We start from the raw sequence: 17,891 nt of genomic DNA, 5'->3' as shown, positions 1-17,891 counted from the left end.
TGTATGTGAGCAGGTAAGAATTACTGCTGTAAATGTTTTTAACTGGCTTTGAGTAGGGAATGTGCCCAGAGGGATCAACCTATGATTGTTAATTTTGACAATGGCACAGTGAAAGCACTGGCCTAGAATTTCTGCCCTGTTCTGGCCACCTACGAAATTCTCCCCGAAGGCCCTCTGATCTGCTCTCCTTCTCAAATACTCCAGGAAAAAAATCTGCTTTCCAAGTCTTACTACATCCACACAGATGTATCCTGAAACATTAGGCAGCATTTTGGGTAATATTTGGGATCCACTGTCCTGCAAATAAAGGTGGGTAGATGCATGTCAGTCTGTCTTAGCAGTCTTAGTATCTTAATAGATTAATATCTATTGGTATCTTAGTATCTTTCTTTTTTTCTTTTTTTTTTGGTAGGAACCAGTTAATAGTATCTCAGCATATTTGTTACAAGTAGATGGTGGTTGGTATTGAGTAGATTGATGCCATCTTTAACCAGGTGGAGACAGCTGCTAAGTGGATGGGAAAGGAGGTAGAGTAGCCTTTAGACTGCTTCTTTAGCTAATAACCAGGAGCCTGTGGCAATGGCAGGCAGCACTCGCAAGGCATTAGTTCTCTGTTTAGCCCCATTTCAATCCACCAGTAGCCAGGGCTCTGAAAGGGGAGCTCAGGGCTGACAGCTTCTGGTAAGCAGAAGCAGCCCAGAGACAAAGCCTGAACTGGCATCCATTGGCAAGCAGAGGACTGACTGAACAGACCAAGTATCCTTTCACTTTTAGTTATATGCCAGGTTGGGGTTCTTTGGTTTTACACCAGCTGGTTCTGAGGTCTGGGTGAAATAGGTGCGATTCTCTGAGCTGTATTGAGTGCACCTCTGTGGAAGGAGTACCCTAAAAAGGACCACAGCCCAAAGATGACTAGAGCTCTGGTGCTTAAGAAAGGCAAGGAGAGTGAAAAGAGGGACTCTTTCCAGGCATGTTTTCTTAGGGATAAGGCCTCCATAAGGATGCCTTATATTATTAATTGATCACTGGAGATTGAGGTAGTGCAGAACAGTTTTAGGGTCATTAAGGGGCTGAATATAAGAGTTCAGAGTACAGACCTCAGGGGCATCATCTACAGTTTGGAACCAAGTGGCAAGTGGCAGCAATGAGCTAGAAGGAATAACTGCATTCCTGTAATAACTGCCAATAACTGCTTAAAGGAGAAACCATAATCTCCAACTACACATGGAGCAATCACCCTACAGTTGCCATGGCTTATGGGTTGTCTAAGGTCTGGAAATCCATCTGGGTTCTCTCTGTCTCCTAAAGTAAGGAAATATGGAGCTTAAAGCAGTGACTGTGAACAGTAAATCCAAACAGAAAAACACCGTGGCATCTACTACCATACAAGGGGAGCTGGAGCTGCTACCTTGATTGTATATCTGCTTTCCTTGATAGCTTCACTAAACTTTTGTAGGGGCTTTAAAGACTCTTCCATCACTTCCCTTTGGCAATTCAACATGCCAACAGCTGGCATGTTTCTGTCTGGAAGGGAGTGCCTCCAGGAATGGCAGTTACTAAACACTAGAGCTGGCTCCTGCTGACACTTTGTCTCTCTCCCACATGCCTGGCTCATCAAGGAAAGCGCACCACAAGACCTTTTCTTAAATGTAGGGATCATAGCCCTAAAAACTGGATGTAGCTTAATAAAGTCCAGGGTACCTAGTAGAATAATCTAGGAGTTGTCTAGACCAGCCATCCTCCACTGCCGCCTACTACTCCTTCCTCCCTCATTTCCATCTCTTTCAGTGACAGAGTTCTTAAGCTTCTCCCTCACCCTCCAGACGTAGCCCCCAACCTGTTGTTAGGACCCCAGACTCCCTTTCTGATGTGTTTTAAGTAGCTGGGAGAAGTGCTTGGCATCTTACTGTGCAGGTGTCAAGAGACAAGCCCAGGATTTTCAGTTGGTACCTTCACCTAAGTACTTCCAGTTCTACTTGAGTGAGAAATGGGATTCCCTGCTTTGGATACCTACTTCTGGTTAGGTTTACACAGAGCAGTTCTCATTCTGTGCTGTCATTCCCTGGCCTGCTATGGAAAAGATGAACCCCTAGTCTTTCCCACCCACTCTCCCAACCCCACACTCTAGAATTTGGTAAGTAGGGGGGGAAAAATTTCTTCTTAATCCCCATTTAAAATGACCAGTGTAATGGTCCTTGTGTCTGGAAGCTTATCTTTGCCCCTCCACATGAAGCCCAAGTCTTCACCCAACCCAAAGGAAGTGAAATTCTTAAAGGAGATACAAATCTTGAGTTGCATCAGGAAAAGCATATCTGAAGTGTGTGTGTGGAAAGTCTTATAGCAGGGATCACTGGGTGTTAGATGTTTAAATACCTTTAAGGGTATTTAGAGCCCCTCTCTTAAGGCGGATGATACCCGGATGACAGGCACTGTACTAGGTGCCTGTGTGCATGACTGCCTTTAAAAAGAGACAGCGATTTATGATCCAGCTGTTTATAAGGCTGACATTTATGAGAGAGATAGTGATTCATTTCACTGCATCTGAACTTCCTGATCTGGCCTGACCTGCTCCAAGTGTACCACACCTCCTTGCCTGCACAGTCTCCCCAGTCCATTAGTAAACAAGTTTGAAATGTAATGGGAAGGAGGTATAGAGCCAAGGAAATGTTTAACTTGATTACACTCATCAGTAGGAGTAATCTATTCACACAGAAGCATGACCATTATCCCAAGTGCTAGCTATGTGCTATCTATTTTTAAGGCTCTCTTGTCTGTGACTTATTAAATGCTGTAAGCTACTTATAAGCATTTTTAATAAATCCCACAGACAGTGATGGATATTTAACTTAATAATTTGCAAAAGTTTTCATGATATGGGACAGTTAACCATATCAGTAGCTTCTCAATATGTATGTCCTTCAGGTTAATAGCATATGGYCCTAAAATTGTCATTGGATTTTTCCTTCCAGCAGAATTCAGGGTTCTCCATGTGACATATTTCCAGGGGTAGCTGGCATGTTGCAGTTCTGCTGGCAAGATGGGAATGGATGTGAGCTCCCTCAAAGTTGTACTATTGGAAGGTCTGGCTACCTGTGATGTTATCGAATGTCAATCTCCATTTCCAGCAGCACTAAAACATTGCCTTGAAGACTGATYTCACTTATACAAGATGCATAAAGCTCTACAATCACCTTTTCCAGCCTGCAAAGCAGGGGCTACCTCTGTCCCACTTTGTGACCTTGCTACTGCGCATGGCTGGTCAGCAAGTCACAGGTGCAGGCAACTGTCTACACCCAGCACGGTGGGGTGGGAGATTGCATGGAGAGCCTCTCAGGGAAATTTAACCAGGAGTTGTTCTGCTGGTCTCAGCAACACTGCCCAACGTATTCAGTAGTTTGGGCTTGTTTCCAAAGATCTTCTGGTAGGGGCTCTCGCTTGTGCATGCTGCTGGACACTCACCTCAGCCCTGCCAGTGTATGACGGGATGTTGGATGCTGGAGCAGCACACGCAGTGCTGGCAGGGAGCAAATCACTGGTGCTGGAGGTGTGAGGCTGACGGCAGCTGAGCGAGTCTCTTCCACAAAAAGGACCTGAAAGGTGCCCAGTCCTGACCTGAAAGGAGCCATAGTTAGACAGAGGAAGGAAGCTGAGTCCTTGGACTCATTAAGTCCCTTTTTGTTGCTACAGACACTGCTGGTAGCCTCCTTCCCTGAGAGACCTGTCTGAAGTGGTTGATGTCAAAATGTGCCTTGGCAGGGGCCCAAGCACACCGAGTTCACATCCATATTTGACATCTTGGTGTGCATTCAGACAACCCAAAGGCCTTCTAGGTCCTTCTGCCTCCACACTGGGCTGCAGACACAGCTTCCTGATGGCCTTAGTATATATTTGATCCCTGAAACTTAAAAATATTTTAAAACAGCAGCTCCTCAAAAAGTCCATCTGCAGCATTGGGGATGAGCATGAAGGTTAAGTGCAGGGAGATGTGGTTATTTGCTGCAAGGTGGGTCAGCCCTCCCTGAGCCCTGCATGCATCACACACATGCACACTGCATGGAGGGCTAAGACTTTGGTCTTGAATGCATGCCTGGTATTTCTGAAGGCTCATACTCAGGTGTTGGACTCAAGGCTGAAGCAGGCTGGGGACGTATACGGGTGATAGGAGCTGTTTTAAGGCCATTTTTGGAATGGGGGAGCATGCTGGGCTGTTGGGGGGGGGGGGAGCATGGCTGCAGGTTGCCACATCAGAGTGGACGTGTCAGGATGCCTGAGGACCGGCTTAGGGCAAGGGATGTTCAAAATACAAGCCAGCTCTGACAACCCCTAAACCCAGTCCTAATGGTGTGGAAACCTCTTCTTTCTGTTACCAAGTCCAAGCTGATGCCTCATTCACAGAAATGCAACTCCTAGAGGAGAGCACCCTGTGTAGAAGGATTTTCTAGTTTCCAAAACCTAACTGTTGCCCCAGTGTTATCTCCTTCCAACATCAAGCCAGCATGTGAGCAGAGAAAAATCCCTAGGTTCACATCCTTCCCAGAAATGCCAGTCAAAACCCAAGCAGCTATTCACCCAAAGTACCAATTTTATAGTTCTGTGTGTGCGTTTCTATAATCTATTTACCAGCATTCCTACTTCAGTATGTGCCTGTTAATAAGATTAGTAATTAAAAAGCTTGATAGGAATTGGCAAGCATACCTCCTCCTTTCCCTCCCCTCCAAGCCAGGTTGGTGTGGCATCTGAGGCAGGGCTTGCAGAGTACCTGCAGGAGGGAAGGCAGGAAGGCTCTGCTGAAATCCGCGCGTGCAAGTAGGAAATGGAGAAATCCCGGCCGCTATGGGACAATCCCTTACAGTTTGTTTTCGCTTGCATTTCTTATGCCGTGGGGCTGGGAAATGTATGGAGGTTTCCATATTTATGTCAGATGTATGGAGGAGGTAAGTGAGGTTTATGTTTCTTGCTTCCCTCTAGGGAGGAGTGTTGCAAGCTTTAAGCCCCAAAGCATGTTGTCCGTGATAACACCCTGTCCACCTACCAGGGCCCAGGGCAGAGTGGGAGGTCAGATTTGTGTCTGTATGTGTCGGGAGGAAAGTTCTTTATACCATGCCGGCAAGAGACATAAAATAAATACACCCAGCTCTAGCTATAAATCTCTCATCTCTTATGTTGCTGTTTTATTTCACATATTCCTCAGCATAAGGTTTTTACCTGACAGCTGCCCCAAAACAGTAACACTCATTTCCCAGAAGTGCGATGAAACAGTGGGAGGACCCACTTGCAAAAGGGCTGGAGGTGGTTGGGGGGGGTGTAGGTCCATATGGTATTGATTTATTACGTTCTTCCTCCTGTTGAAACACTCTGAAGGCATCAGAAACTAGTTCAGTTTTGTGTAGGTTCACATATGGGGATTTGAATATATTAAGGAGAAGGGGAGATGTTTACACTGATTTATTTAAAAGATTAGCCATAGCCATTCAAGCTGCTGTCATGAATGTATGACTTTTTTATACCAAAAAAATTTTAGGAGGTGATAACTTGGCTGCAAATCTGCCTTGAAGTTGGCTGAAACTCCTTAATTAACAGGAGTTCCACAGCTAAAGCCTCACAGGAAGCTTTGAACATGGGGATTAAATTGGTTTGGGCTCAAAGAGTGCTCTTTGAAAGTCTCTCCCCTGTCCAAACTAGAGAAAAACGATGTCTGTACCATATACCTGCCACTGCCACAGACATTCTTCCTTAGAAATCAAGTCAGTTAACTAGGTTAATTAAAAAAAAAAAAAAAAAATCTCTTCTAGTACACAGCTAACATCATTGGCTAATGACCATCTTTTAAAGAATCCTTATAAAGAGCTCCTCCAAGACATCTCAGCTTTATTCTGCTTCTTACGCTGCATCTATTGTCATGATGTTGAATTAAGTGATATGTTTAGCCTCTGCCTCATTTAATTCTTGCCTGCTTCTGCCTTTTCTTCTTTTCAGGAGAAAATACACACMGAGATGTTTAAGTGCTTTTTGCTTGTTTGGTGCAATGGACATTGGCTTGTAGTTTACTTTTAAACCCGCGTGTTGTAGGGATCAGTGCGTGCTGGCTGTGGAGAGGCCAGCTCAGAGCTGGGACCGCATCAGAGCTACCCTGCAGCATCGGGTCAGAAAAACCCAGAGAATACAGTGGGTGAAACCACAATAGAAACTAGATACTACCATGGCTGAAACTTTTTCAGACATTTCAGAGAGCAGAAGTGGTAGTTCAAGGTGCTTCATTTATTGGTGTATATCCTTCTCTGCAGATGCTTCTGAGGGTGAAGACTTCGTGTCTGATACTGAACTCTAGCACAAAGCCTATAACGTAAATGTTTCTGTATGCAATATCTGCAGGCGATTAGTTCACTATCAGTCATTTGTGTCTTGGCAGACATCCTGAAGGACAGCAAAGTCAAACACTGGGGTTTTTTGCATGGTATCTCCTGCCATATTCTTCTTATCAGGCATCATTAGTGTAGTAGATAGTGTGAATATAACCAAATGAATGACTCTGAATATAACCAAAAATGACTGATTACCAAAAATGATTAAAATAAAATGAAAAGCATATTTAAACAGGAATAGTTTCTCCGCTGTTTCTGTACCCCATTAAATTTCTCTGTGGAGAGGCAGCTCTCCCTATTGTGAATCTAAAATTCCTGACAGCAGGCTTTGCTTTTCTATTATCTTTCAAAGCCCTCAGAAAAAGTACTTAAGGGCTTTCCAAGGGTCTGCAAAACCCACACTGACAAAACATTGTTTTGGGAGCTTAAAAGCTGGCTATGACAGGCCCAGGGCTTAGGGGGCATGCCAGCAACCGCTCGCTGGCACCCTCCTTGCAGAAAAGCAAAAGCCAGTCCCTGTCCTGCCTGGCAGCGCAGTACAGCCCTTATTGCAGGTAAGTCTAACAAACAAGATATCCACAGACTTTAAAACCTGCTGTCTCTCCATTACCAGCGTATTGCCTCCTTCTCCGCAGCTCTCGCCATGTGGGACCCAGCTGCAGGAGTTCTTAAACCTCCAGCAGCTCCCATTCAGCATAGGAAGTTACCTAACAGGTTAACAAAGGCGTTGTTAATGAAGCTATAGTGGGAGGCAGGAAATTAATTCCCAAAAGAAACCGGATTATTTCTCAGCATTGGTTTGCAGCCCTTGGCCTTGGTTCCTGCGCAGAATGCATTCCTCCGTGGCGCTGCACAGAGCCCTCTGCGAGGAATGTTAATGCCACAGATTAAATCCTAAATAAGAGATATTTACATAAATATTTTTGGAGTGCTGTAAAAAGGGAACTGGGAAAGCCTTCACAAAACCCCAGCTTTTGACTCAGTCAGCAGCTCTTTTAAAGCAAGCCCAAAGTGGAGGACAAGGATTTTTTTCCAGAAGAAATTCAAGCCGAGCTGCATCTTGGCTGTCCAGGGAGGAGGCCATTTCCCTTCCCTCCCCTCGTCCCTCATGGCCCGCCGGGGTCTCTGCTGCTCCGCTTTGTTGGGTTCCTGTGGGTTTCGCATGGCCAGGAAAGCCGGCGGCAGCTGCATGGCTGCTCTCACCTCTCTCGCGGTGCAAAGCCCCCCGGTTTTGTTGCACCGATGAAATCTCAGCCAAGCTAGCCCAGGGTGTTTTGTTTTGTTTTATAAGCCATGCCAGATTTTGATATGTTACTTAATGCTCTATATTCAGTGTGGACATTGCTGTTACTTCTTGATTGAACACTTGCGCTCTGCCAGTGAAAAATTTACATGAAGTAAATCTTTCCCTTGGCCTCTTTCTTTCATTAGCTTTTGAAAGCTTTGGCTCGCAGTTAGTTACCCTTTAACAGCCCTGGCCCTGTACATTGCTCACGCCGACTCCCACATCCCTGGGCAGCTCCGCGGCGCCCGGCTCGCCACCAGCACATTTTAACGCAGGAAATCCCAGCACTGCCAAGGGCCACGGCGATTTCCCCGGCGGGACCAGGGCTGCTGGATGGCCCGTCCGCTTTGCACCTGCTCCCCTGTGGGGTTCACTCAGGGACGACGAGCCCAGGAATCTGGGAAAACCCAAACGAAACCCAGTGAGATGTTGCTTGGGGTTTTGCCATGTCCCGGTGAGCGACCAGCCCCAGCAACCTCCCGGTTTCAGGACGTGGTTTGGCCGCTTTGAGGGCAATACGGCATCTGCACGCTGCAGGTTCACTGAACAGCCTCCTCTTTGCTCTCGCTTGCAGGAGGCTTTTTGATCCCCTATTTCGTCATGTTGATCGTGGAGGGGATGCCGCTGCTGTACCTGGAGCTGGCCGTGGGGCAGCGCATGCGGCGAGGCAGCATCGGTGCTTGGAGAACAATAAGTCCCTACCTCTGCGGGGTCGGTATGTCCTCGGCTGGGTTATTTAAGTGCGCGGGATGGTGGATGATTTTGGGTAGAGCAAGCGCTTTGTTGTTCAGAGGAGGAAACGGCTGGGCTGTGCCTGATCTGAGCTACGTTAGGAAGTTATTAAATTACCCAAATCATCTCCAATTTGCTTACACACATTAAAAAAAAAAAACAATAAATTGAATATTCAACCTCCGGGGGCTAAAGCATAAAACTCAGTTTGGTCCTGGGAGATGGCATCCCAGCGGCAGGGGTTGCTCCTCACACCAGAGCAGCAGAGGGGCACAGCACCGGGTGGAAAGGCRTTGCTTCCTGCGGCCCGGCCCAGCCCGGCCGGGCGCCTCCGAGCTTAAAGCCCTTGGAAACCCCAGGGGGAAACCTCGGGGGGGGGGGGGGGGGGGGGGGGAGGCCACGCGGGGGTCTCAGCGAGCGCCTCTCTCCTCGCCCGCAGGCGTTGCCAGTGTCGTGGTGTCCTTCTTCCTCTCCATGTACTACAACGTCATCAATGCCTGGGCCTTCTGGTACCTCTTCCACTCCTTCCAGGTGGGTGGCGGGGAGAGGGTCATGCCAGGGGAGAGGGTCGGTCCCAGGGGAGAGGGACGTCCCGGGGGAGAGGGTTAGTCTCAGGAGGGAGAGGCTTGGCAGTCCCAGGGGAGAGGGTCCTCCCACAGGGAAAGGGTCGTCCCGGGGGAGAGGGTCAGTCCTGGGCGGAGAGGGTTAGTCTCAGGGGAGAGAGGCTGGGCAGTCCCAGGGGCAGAGGGCTGACCCCAGGGGAGAGGGTCAGTCCTAGGGGAGAGGGTTGGCCTGGGAGGAGAGGGTTGGCAGTTTTGAGAGAGAGGCTCAGCCCCGGCAGAGAGGGTCAATCCCGGGGGGGGGAGAGGGTTGGCTTTAGGGGAGAGAGGTCAGCCTTGGGGGAGATGGTTGGCGGTGCCAGGGGAGAGGGTCAGCCCTGGGGGAGCAGGTCAGTGCCAAGGCAGAGGATTGGCCCCAGGGGAGTGAGGTCGGCCCCGGGGGAGAGGGTTGGCCCTGGGGCCAGGTGCCGCAGAGCCCGGCTAAGGGAGCCGCCGTCGCCTCCGTTCCCTCCTCCGCGCCGGGCGCCCCGTCGCTGCCGCCAGGACCCGCTGCCGTGGGCCAGCTGCCCGCTGAACAGCAACCACACGGGCTACGAGGCCGAGTGCGAGCGGACGTCGCCCACGCAGTACTTCTGGTACCGGCGGACCCTCAACATCGCACCGTCGCTGGAGGCGAGCGGGGGGCTGCAGTGGGAGCAGGCGCTGTGCCTGACGCTCGCCTGGCTCGTGGTCTACCTCTGCATCCTCCGCGGCACCGAGTCCACCGGCAAGGTGTGCCCCGGCGCGAACGGCTTCGGCTGGCGCCGACAGGGAAAAAGCAAACGGGGAAAGGCAGAGGGCCTCAGGACCCCCTGCCCGGGTGGATAAAAGACATCCCCGTCTTCCATAGCACGCGCTTGGCCCAGAGAGCCCGCTGCCCTTCGACGGTGTTGAGAAGCAGCAGTCTACCAGGGTTATTTTATTCTAAAAAATGGCTATTTGCACAAATAACATGAACTCCCAGGCCTGCCGGTGAGATCCGTTGTTCCTGCTGGCCGAGAGGAGGCAGCAGGAGCTGCCTCAGCCCTGGGCCTGTGAACACTGGAAGCACCTGGAAAAATTCCCCATGGGGTGCATTAGCGTGCTGGTGCTGGTGCAAGGGCTTACTGCATCTGCCCCTGTGCAGCTACGCCCAGTGTCTCTGCAACCTGGTGGGCAGCTGCTGTGCTGCAACTAAAGGAAGCTCAACTAAAAGAGCAAGTGATACTAATTTTGCAATTAATTAATTAATTTGCATAATTCAGAAGAGCCCTTAAATGCAGCAGCCTGTGCTCATGTGGCTAAACTGCGCTGTGAGCAGCCATCTATTACAGCAGAGCCAAACTGTCTCCACTGAAGCAATGTCAGGAGATGTCTATGCTTTCTTTGCAACAAAAAAAATACAGCTGAGGTCTACTGGGTGTTTTTGCTTTCTTTTTATGCACAACAGAAGTTGGGGGGGGGGGGGAATCTCCCAGCTGAACCTGCCCTAGGAACAAAGCCAAGGGCTATAAGCCCTTGTCGGGGGCTCCCCGGGCATGTCCCGGCAGGGTCTCGCCCTGGCACCCTGCGCAGTCCGTGCAAGGGTCAGATGAGCTTTGCTTTGAACAGATGGTGAAACTTGACTAATTAATTCTTTACAGACAGTTTCAAACCAATTTTACTCCACTAGATGCTGCTGAATGTAGGTTGTAAATGCTGCGAGCATTTGAAATTATTATTTTTCAAATCAAAGAGAAGACCCTGAGAGCTTTAGCACAGGTTTTTAGTATTAATAAAACTTGTTTCTCTAAAACTGGAATCTAAACTTAAACAGAAATCTTAATTTATCTGAAAATATGTGTTTAAAGGTTAATGTAAGATAGCAAGCAGAATATGCTGATATTTTAGGCATAGTAAATGAAAACAGAGAGATATAGGTAGAAGACATATAGCTATAGATGCTCTCAGGTATTCTTTACATCAGCGTATAGTCTGACAATTTGTCTTCAGCATCCACCTTGCTTTCTACAGGTTGTCTATGTGACCGCTTCCTTGCCGTACTGCGTTCTTATCATATACCTAATAAGAGGATTAACACTTCATGGGGCTGTGAACGGACTCATTTATATGTTTACACCGAAGGTACAGAAAAACTTAACAAAACTGTTGTAGTTACTGAACGCGTGGGTCTTTAAAAAAATAGCAGTGATGCTGTACATTAAGTTTTCGCAGTGGTAGCTTAGGGCAGGCATCCAAATGCGCCCCTCGCGGCAGGTTGCTGGAAGCCGGGAGCAAGCGGGTGCGCGGGAGCAAGCGGCCGGGCTCGTGGCATCACGGGCCTGCGTGGCTTTGCAGCTGGAGCAGCTGGCGAACCCCAAAGCCTGGATCAGCGCGGCCACGCAGATCTTCTTCTCGCTGGGCCTGGGCTTCGGGAGCCTCATCGCCTTCGCCAGCTACAACGAGCCGAGCAACAACTGCGAGCGGCACGCCATCGTCGTCTCGCTGATCAACAGCGCCACGTCGATATTCGCCAGCATCGTGACTTTCTCCATCTACGGCTTTAAGGCAACGTTTAATTACGAAAGCTGCATAAACAAGTAAGAGCTGGGATTTAACTCGCTTTTTTTCCCCCATAAGCTGTTGCGAGTGAGATAAGCGGAGGGGAGGAGGCAGGTAAATAGATAACAGCAGGCAGCACCGCGAGCAGTGCCCTGCGCCCCGGTATCGCTCTGATAAAGATAATGGTGCTGTTAAAGGCGACGAGGGCTGAGCTGGCTCTCAACACCCAGGTATTGCTGCCAAGGCATGGCAGCGCCTCGCTGGTGCTGGCGGCGCGAAGGTTAGCCGTGGGGGGAGAAATAAAACGCAGCAATGCTCCGAGCCTCCTCCTCCTCCTCCTCCTCCTCCTCCTCCTCCTCTGTGGATATAAGCCATCAATTTGAACAGTTTTGAGCAAAGCTATGGTTGAATCTCTGGCTAAGGCAGTAACGCCTGTCCCTGTCCCCCCCCGCCAAGCGCCGTCACTGAACGTGCTCGCTGCCTTGGGCGCTGCTGCCCCGGCGGCGCTCGCCTGCCCCTCGCTGCCCCCAGCGGCGCCTTCTGCCGCCCCCCACCCGCCGAGAGGCGTTACGCTCCCTCGCTYTTCCCCAGGGTGATACTGCTGCTGACGAACGCCTTTGACCTGGAAGAGGGCTCTTTAACAGCGGACAACCTCAGCGCCGTGCAGGCCCACCTCGCGGCTGCCCACCCGCACGCGTACGCAGAGCTGCTGCCGCAGCTCAAAAACTGCAGCCTGGAAGCGGAGCTGGACACAGTGAGTTGCTGCGTCGCACCAGCGCTGTGGTGTCGCCCCCCCCTCGCCTTGCCCTCGGCTCCATTCGCGGATCACGCAGCCATGTGGGCTCCTCCTGCACCCCAGGAAACATCTGGCCAGGGCCTGCCGTGCAGACGCATTTACACACATCTGGCTGGGTCGGGTGCCGCTGGCTTAGCTGACGACAGGCTTTCCTGGTGCGGGCTGTGCCAGGTGCCCCGCGCTCACAGCTTGCGCTGCTGGTTTGTCCCTGCTGCAGCGAGCCCGGTGGCTGGCGGGGGATTTCGGGAGGGTGGTAGGTGGCTTATTTAGATGAGGAGTAGGATGGGCGCCGCGTGCAAGGGAGAGGTTGCCCCATGGCTGCCTATGCCTGATGCACGCCGGATCTGCCAGTTTGCAGGCGGGTTGGTGGAGCAGCAGTCTGCGCGTTTCACTTCAGCTGCCGCACTGTCCCCGCGTGTCTCCTGACCAAGTCCCCGTGGGGTTTCCACCGGCGAAACTGGGACTCGCTGCAGCCCCCTGCTGTTGAGTCCCCAGAGCGAGTAAAAGGCCGAGATCAGATCCTGCAGCAGCTGGATTACTGAATCCAGCTGCAGGTCAGGGAAGGTCACAGGGGTTTTGGGCCGACGTTTTTGCTACAAGCAAACCTGTGTCGGCTTCTGTATATTTTGAATAAACCAGCAAAGACCTCAGCTTACTCTGTTGTGCTGAACTACCAGAGCATATTTGTTTTCCCATGATGGAGGATCAGTCTCTTATGTCCCTATTCAAGCTGAGGAAAACTTTAGTCCCTGAACAGCCCCACTGAAATCCATAGACCTCCTCGAAGAGCAGGCTCCTAGTCAACAAGAGAAAAAAAAGGTGGCCTTGATTTTGCTAAAACTGTCAGCTATTAATGCCCTGCCAAGCACAAATATTGCAATAAGCAAGAGAGATTGAAATCTCCCCAACTAAAAGGGATTGAAATTAGGAAGAATTTCAGTCTCCTCTGTAGAAATGATTCCTTAGCTTAAAATCATGGGTGATCCAGTGAAGGACTGACCGTAACGCTCTCCTTTGTTCTCTCCTCCTTGCTGGCAGGCTGTGCAGGGGACAGGACTAGCGTTTATAGTCTATTCTGAAGCAATCAAAAACATGGAGGTGTCGCAGCTGTATTCGGTGCTCTACTTCAGCATGCTGTTGATGCTGGGCATAGGGAGCATGCTGGGAAACACGGCCGCTATCCTCACGCCACTGACTGATAGCAAGTTCATTGCCACCCACTTACCCAAGGAGGTGATCTCAGGTGAGCAGGTGCCACTTAGTAACGCAGGCCAGGCAAGGTGAGAACATACACGTAAAAGCTCTGGTGTCCCACCATCTTTGAATGTTCCTCTTTGTCCTCAAGCAGAGCAGGGGCTATCTAATACGTTGCCAGAAGTGTTTTCCTGCTCTTGAGAAATGATGTCTGTAGGCAGCAGTTTCCATCGAGAGATCTCAAAGCATTAGGACAAGAGCGGCTATGTATTTACAGGGCTTCCCAGCACACATCAGACTGGTATCTACTGAATCAAATGGCCAAGAGAAATGTCAGGATGTCTGTAGCCAGGGACACTTCTGTTTTGCACTCGCACCAGCTGTTTTACCACTGTTACCAGTATGCAAAATTCAAAGGGTCCTTCATGCAGAGAAAAGAGTGCAGAAAAAGCATTTCGAGTCTTTCTTTGCACCCGTCAGCCAGAGAACAAGGCATGTTCTGTATGGGCACGCGCTTTAGTAAGTGAGTAATTCAGTAATATGCACACGAACCACATGCCCTGAAGCAGCAATAGCTCACAACTTAGTAGCCCAGCAATAGTGGCTAGTGGCTGCGCATACACTTTACAAAGCTCTAGCTAGGACTCAGTTTTCGGGACTGTGTCATGAGGATGTACTATGATGATGCCGCTCTAAGATCATGGGTGTGGTTACCAGTTCAGGGATACACCAGGATATACACAAACACACAGAGCCAGTTCTTTGCCAAGGGGCAAAAAAATAATCTTCCTTCTCCCCAGTGGTTTTGCACCCCTTGCTCCTTGGCTCTTTGGGGAGATCTTTAACAGGAACAAACTATGATGTCATGCATGTTGCCCTGTGGCTAAATACTAAAATACAGTGCTGAAATATGATTTACTGGGTATGTCTCAGACTCTGACCTAACCCCCCAGACCCCACCTGAATGCTGGCTGAGCTACGCAGGGAACTATCACACACAGCAGCAATTCCTTAAACATGGCCGTGAGCGAGATGCGAGATAATTTCCAGGGTTTCAGGGTGTCAGTTGCATGCAGTACTGACACTTAATGCAGAGCTGCTCCAAAGGCCCTTTCTCCAGCCTGGCTGCTTCTACAGCAGCCATTGCGCCAGGATCTTCATTAATAACTGTAACTATTACCCTGGTAGAAAGCAGTAGAAGTCTCACTATCTTTTTAGTCTCAATAATATGACATTTTACATACACGCACTGTCCAGGCATAACGATAGCATCTCTCGCTATTTTATCCATGCAGGCCTTGTGTGTTTAATTAACTGTGTCATTGGCCTGACTTTCACCATGGAGGCCGGAAATTACTGGTTTGACATATTCAATGACTACGCAGCCACCCTCTCGCTGCTGCTTATTGTGCTGGTGGAAACCATTGCGGTGTGTTACGCTTACGGGATAAGAAGGTAAAAGCTTGAAACCTCCTTTCTCCATAGCGTGATTGTAAGCAGGATAGAGGGGATGTGACCATAGGCCAAGACGAGCAGTGCCAAGAGTAAAAATAACCACCTTGGACTAAATTTTTCTCCTATACTATGATATCAGCCAGACGATCAAGGTCACCCCTGGCCTGCAGGCCCTTCCTGGGGTTTTGGGTACATGGGGAGGCAAGGCCCAGGCTGGGTGGCCTGGGCACCTCCTGCCCCAGCAGCAGCTCCCAAGCCTCCCCCCCTGCACTGCAACGCCCTGGCCTCACAGCTCTGCTCCCGTCTTTACATCCAGTAAATGGGTTTATGCCCATGTGAAATTAGGCCCTTTTCCTGACAATGTGGATGCCCCCAAGGGGCACTACCTCCACAGCTCTGAATTTAGAGGTTATCTGTCCTTAATACAGGGGAAAAAGCTGTAGGCTGCTAGCTTTGGTACTGTTATTTCTAATTTGCCCTCCGCAAATACTTTCTCTGCAGGCAGGGAAGCACTAATGAGCTGTACACGCTGTTCCCTGCTCACTCGCTTTCTTGTCTTTGGTCTAAAGAGCATCTTCTGCCAAAACTCTGCTTCTCCTTTCACAGTAATTCAGCACAAGCACAGGAGCACTGCCAGGCTGCTGCCAGCCAGCCTGGTGGCAAGGGTGCTGCCCTTGCGTGTTGCTGCTCTTGCAGTCACCCCAGGTGCCCTCAGGGGAGCAACCACCAGGCCAACGCTTGCGGGTAAAAGCGAGTGCCGGCATCAGGAACAGTTTTACACAGCACAGAGAGGTGTTTGCACTCAGGGCATTTAAAGAAAGGAAGTTTTAATATTTGCTTTGTTAGTCTGCTAACAATGCGCAGGTGCAGCCACCTACGTTGTTATTGCATCCTTGACACATTCAAAGCCTTCAAATCGCGTCCAGGTTTGCTGTGTGATCAGGACTTCCTCAAAGACAGCCCAAAGGCGGTGATGAGACTGCCTCGACTCCGCAAAGACAAGCAGTGTGATTTCTCCATGCCACTGAAGCATAATCTCTTTTCTTTGTCAGCCTACAGAACTAATGCTCTGAACTTATTTAAGGAGAAATCTATGGAGGCTTTTTTCTGCTATATATAATTCTAGCTATAGAATATGTATTTTGGGATCCTGTTGTAAGCCCTGCTATCTTTTCACTCGCTTTCAGCCTCACTGTATGATCCAGGTGAGCCAGTTTTTCAGACAATACCTCTTTCTGCTCACTTCTGGTCAAATACACTCTCTGCCTGCATTATTTAACCCTATAGGTGGATGTAAAGTAACTCACGTCAAGGTACTGATTGAACAAATGGAGCTGTTCTCAAGAATACTTTTTTTTTTTTTTTAAACACAGATTTGAGAAAGATCTTCACACAATGATTGGACATAAGCCAAGCTGGTATTGGAAAATTATGTGGGCTTTTGCTAGTCCTTTGCTAATTATAAGCCTATTTATATTTTACATCACCGACTATATCCTCACAGGAACACTGCAATACCAAGCATGGGATGCCACACAGGTAAAACAGCTTTTTTTTTTTTTTTTTTTTTAACTTTTACAAAACCCTGCAAGGACACAGAATGTTCCTTCCTAACTACATTGTTCCACCAAACTGTCTTTTCAAAGTTTGCAGCTGGAACTAATGTCATTTTTTAATTCTGTGGTAATGTAAAATAGGGAAAAACCTGACCTTTTTGCAGCAACATGATGGTTCTATAAAATGGACTAATTTCCCTCTAAAATTCTTATAAATTGATGTCTTCAAACAAAAAATATTAGTGTTGATTGAAAAAAATCAAAATATTATCTTAAAAAGTATCCTTTAACCAAAAGCATTTATTTTCAAATAGTAGTATTTTGAATAAAATCAGCGATATTTTAGCACAACAAAACTGCTGCTGGAATAAAGTAAACTGTTTTCATGAACCACTTCTGTTTTCAAAACTTCCAGCTACATTTTTATTCATGGCCAAAATAATTTTGCAAAAGTGCTGAACTGCTTATTTTTTGCAGAGCAATTACTACTGGATAAGTAATTACTAGTTTCATAATCTTTAGTGGAAATGTTTCTTGCATGTAGAAAAAAATAAAAGTACATTGTTTGCATGTCACCACTAATTTGGGTGCCTGTAAATGGCCTGGCTTGACGACTGCGTACCAGCAGGAGCCCACAGGTTCCAGGAAAGGAAGGAGAAGACCTTACAGAGAGGTCAGTGCTGAGTGGTCTCATTAAGGAAAGACAGGCAAGCCAAAATCTGTTCTCTTGGAATAGACCAAAACTTCAGGAAAAAAAGTTCCCAGTATTTGCATCATGTAAATTTACCTAGAGCAAGGTACTGTGTCAACAAGAACAGAGCTACTGTAACAAAGCTTATGCTGGTGAGGTTGGACTGAAAAAAAACTTCAAGGACAGTCATGAGCTGCTCCAGCCCACAAAGCACAAATGTTTCTCGCTTTCTTTTTAAATATGCACACAGAGCTTTGCTAGAGCCCTGCCTGACTGCAGGGCATCAAAACCTGAAGAGGCAACACTGCAGGCCAGGCGGGTTCAGCTGGTCCATGCAAACTCACCTGCGCTAATAGTCTCGTTTTGCCTGCAGGGGCAGCTGGTGACGAAGGATTACCCTGGCTATGCCCTGGCTGTGATTGGGCTGCTGGTGGCAGCATCCACCATGTGCATCCCCCTGGGGGCTCTGGTAACTTTTATCAGCAGGAGGCTGAAGAGGGAAAACATTTCCACAGTTGCATGAACGCAGAGCCCTGGACTCATGAAGACCTTTCCCACAGGGCCAGTGACTGGGCACTTCTGGAAGACCACAGCAACCTGTATTTGTAGCAGCTGATTATAGATTTGAGAACCTCGGGTGCTATATTTACCAAAGTGCTCTTGGGAGGTCCCACAACAGTTCAGAAAAAACAGAAAAAAGC

The 17,891-nt window shown here is 48.7% G+C and overlaps 1 protein-coding gene across 2 annotated transcripts; it reads left to right on the top strand.

The window, feature by feature from the left end:
• Positions 1-4,798: 4,798 nt before the first annotated feature.
• SLC6A20 (solute carrier family 6 member 20) lies at positions 4,799-17,767 on the top strand. Of its 2 annotated transcripts, XM_026091753.1 has the most exons (11): positions 4,799-4,934; positions 8,222-8,362; positions 8,819-8,910; positions 9,483-9,710; positions 10,971-11,081; positions 11,295-11,536; positions 12,090-12,252; positions 13,333-13,537; positions 14,784-14,943; positions 16,317-16,482; positions 17,564-17,767. In XM_026091753.1, the coding sequence occupies exons 1-11, from the start codon at positions 4,814-4,816 to the stop codon at positions 17,711-17,713; spliced, it is 1,779 nt and encodes a 592-aa protein (XP_025947538.1). In that variant the 5' UTR covers positions 4,799-4,813; the 3' UTR covers positions 17,714-17,767. The 2 variants fall into 2 exon arrangements, with proteins under 2 accessions (XP_025947538.1, XP_025947539.1); XM_026091754.1 differs by lacking the exon at positions 10,971-11,081 and having other exon boundaries at positions 4,814-4,934.
• The last annotated feature ends 124 nt before the right edge of the window (positions 17,768-17,891 follow it).

This window comes from Apteryx rowi, unplaced genomic scaffold (assembly GCF_003343035.1).
Source record: "Apteryx rowi isolate R43461 unplaced genomic scaffold, aptRow1 scaffold_920, whole genome shotgun sequence".
NCBI lineage: Eukaryota > Metazoa > Chordata > Aves > Apterygiformes > Apterygidae > Apteryx > Apteryx rowi.
Note: the sequence above shows the minus strand (reverse complement) of the source record. Positions and strands in the feature narration are given on the sequence as shown.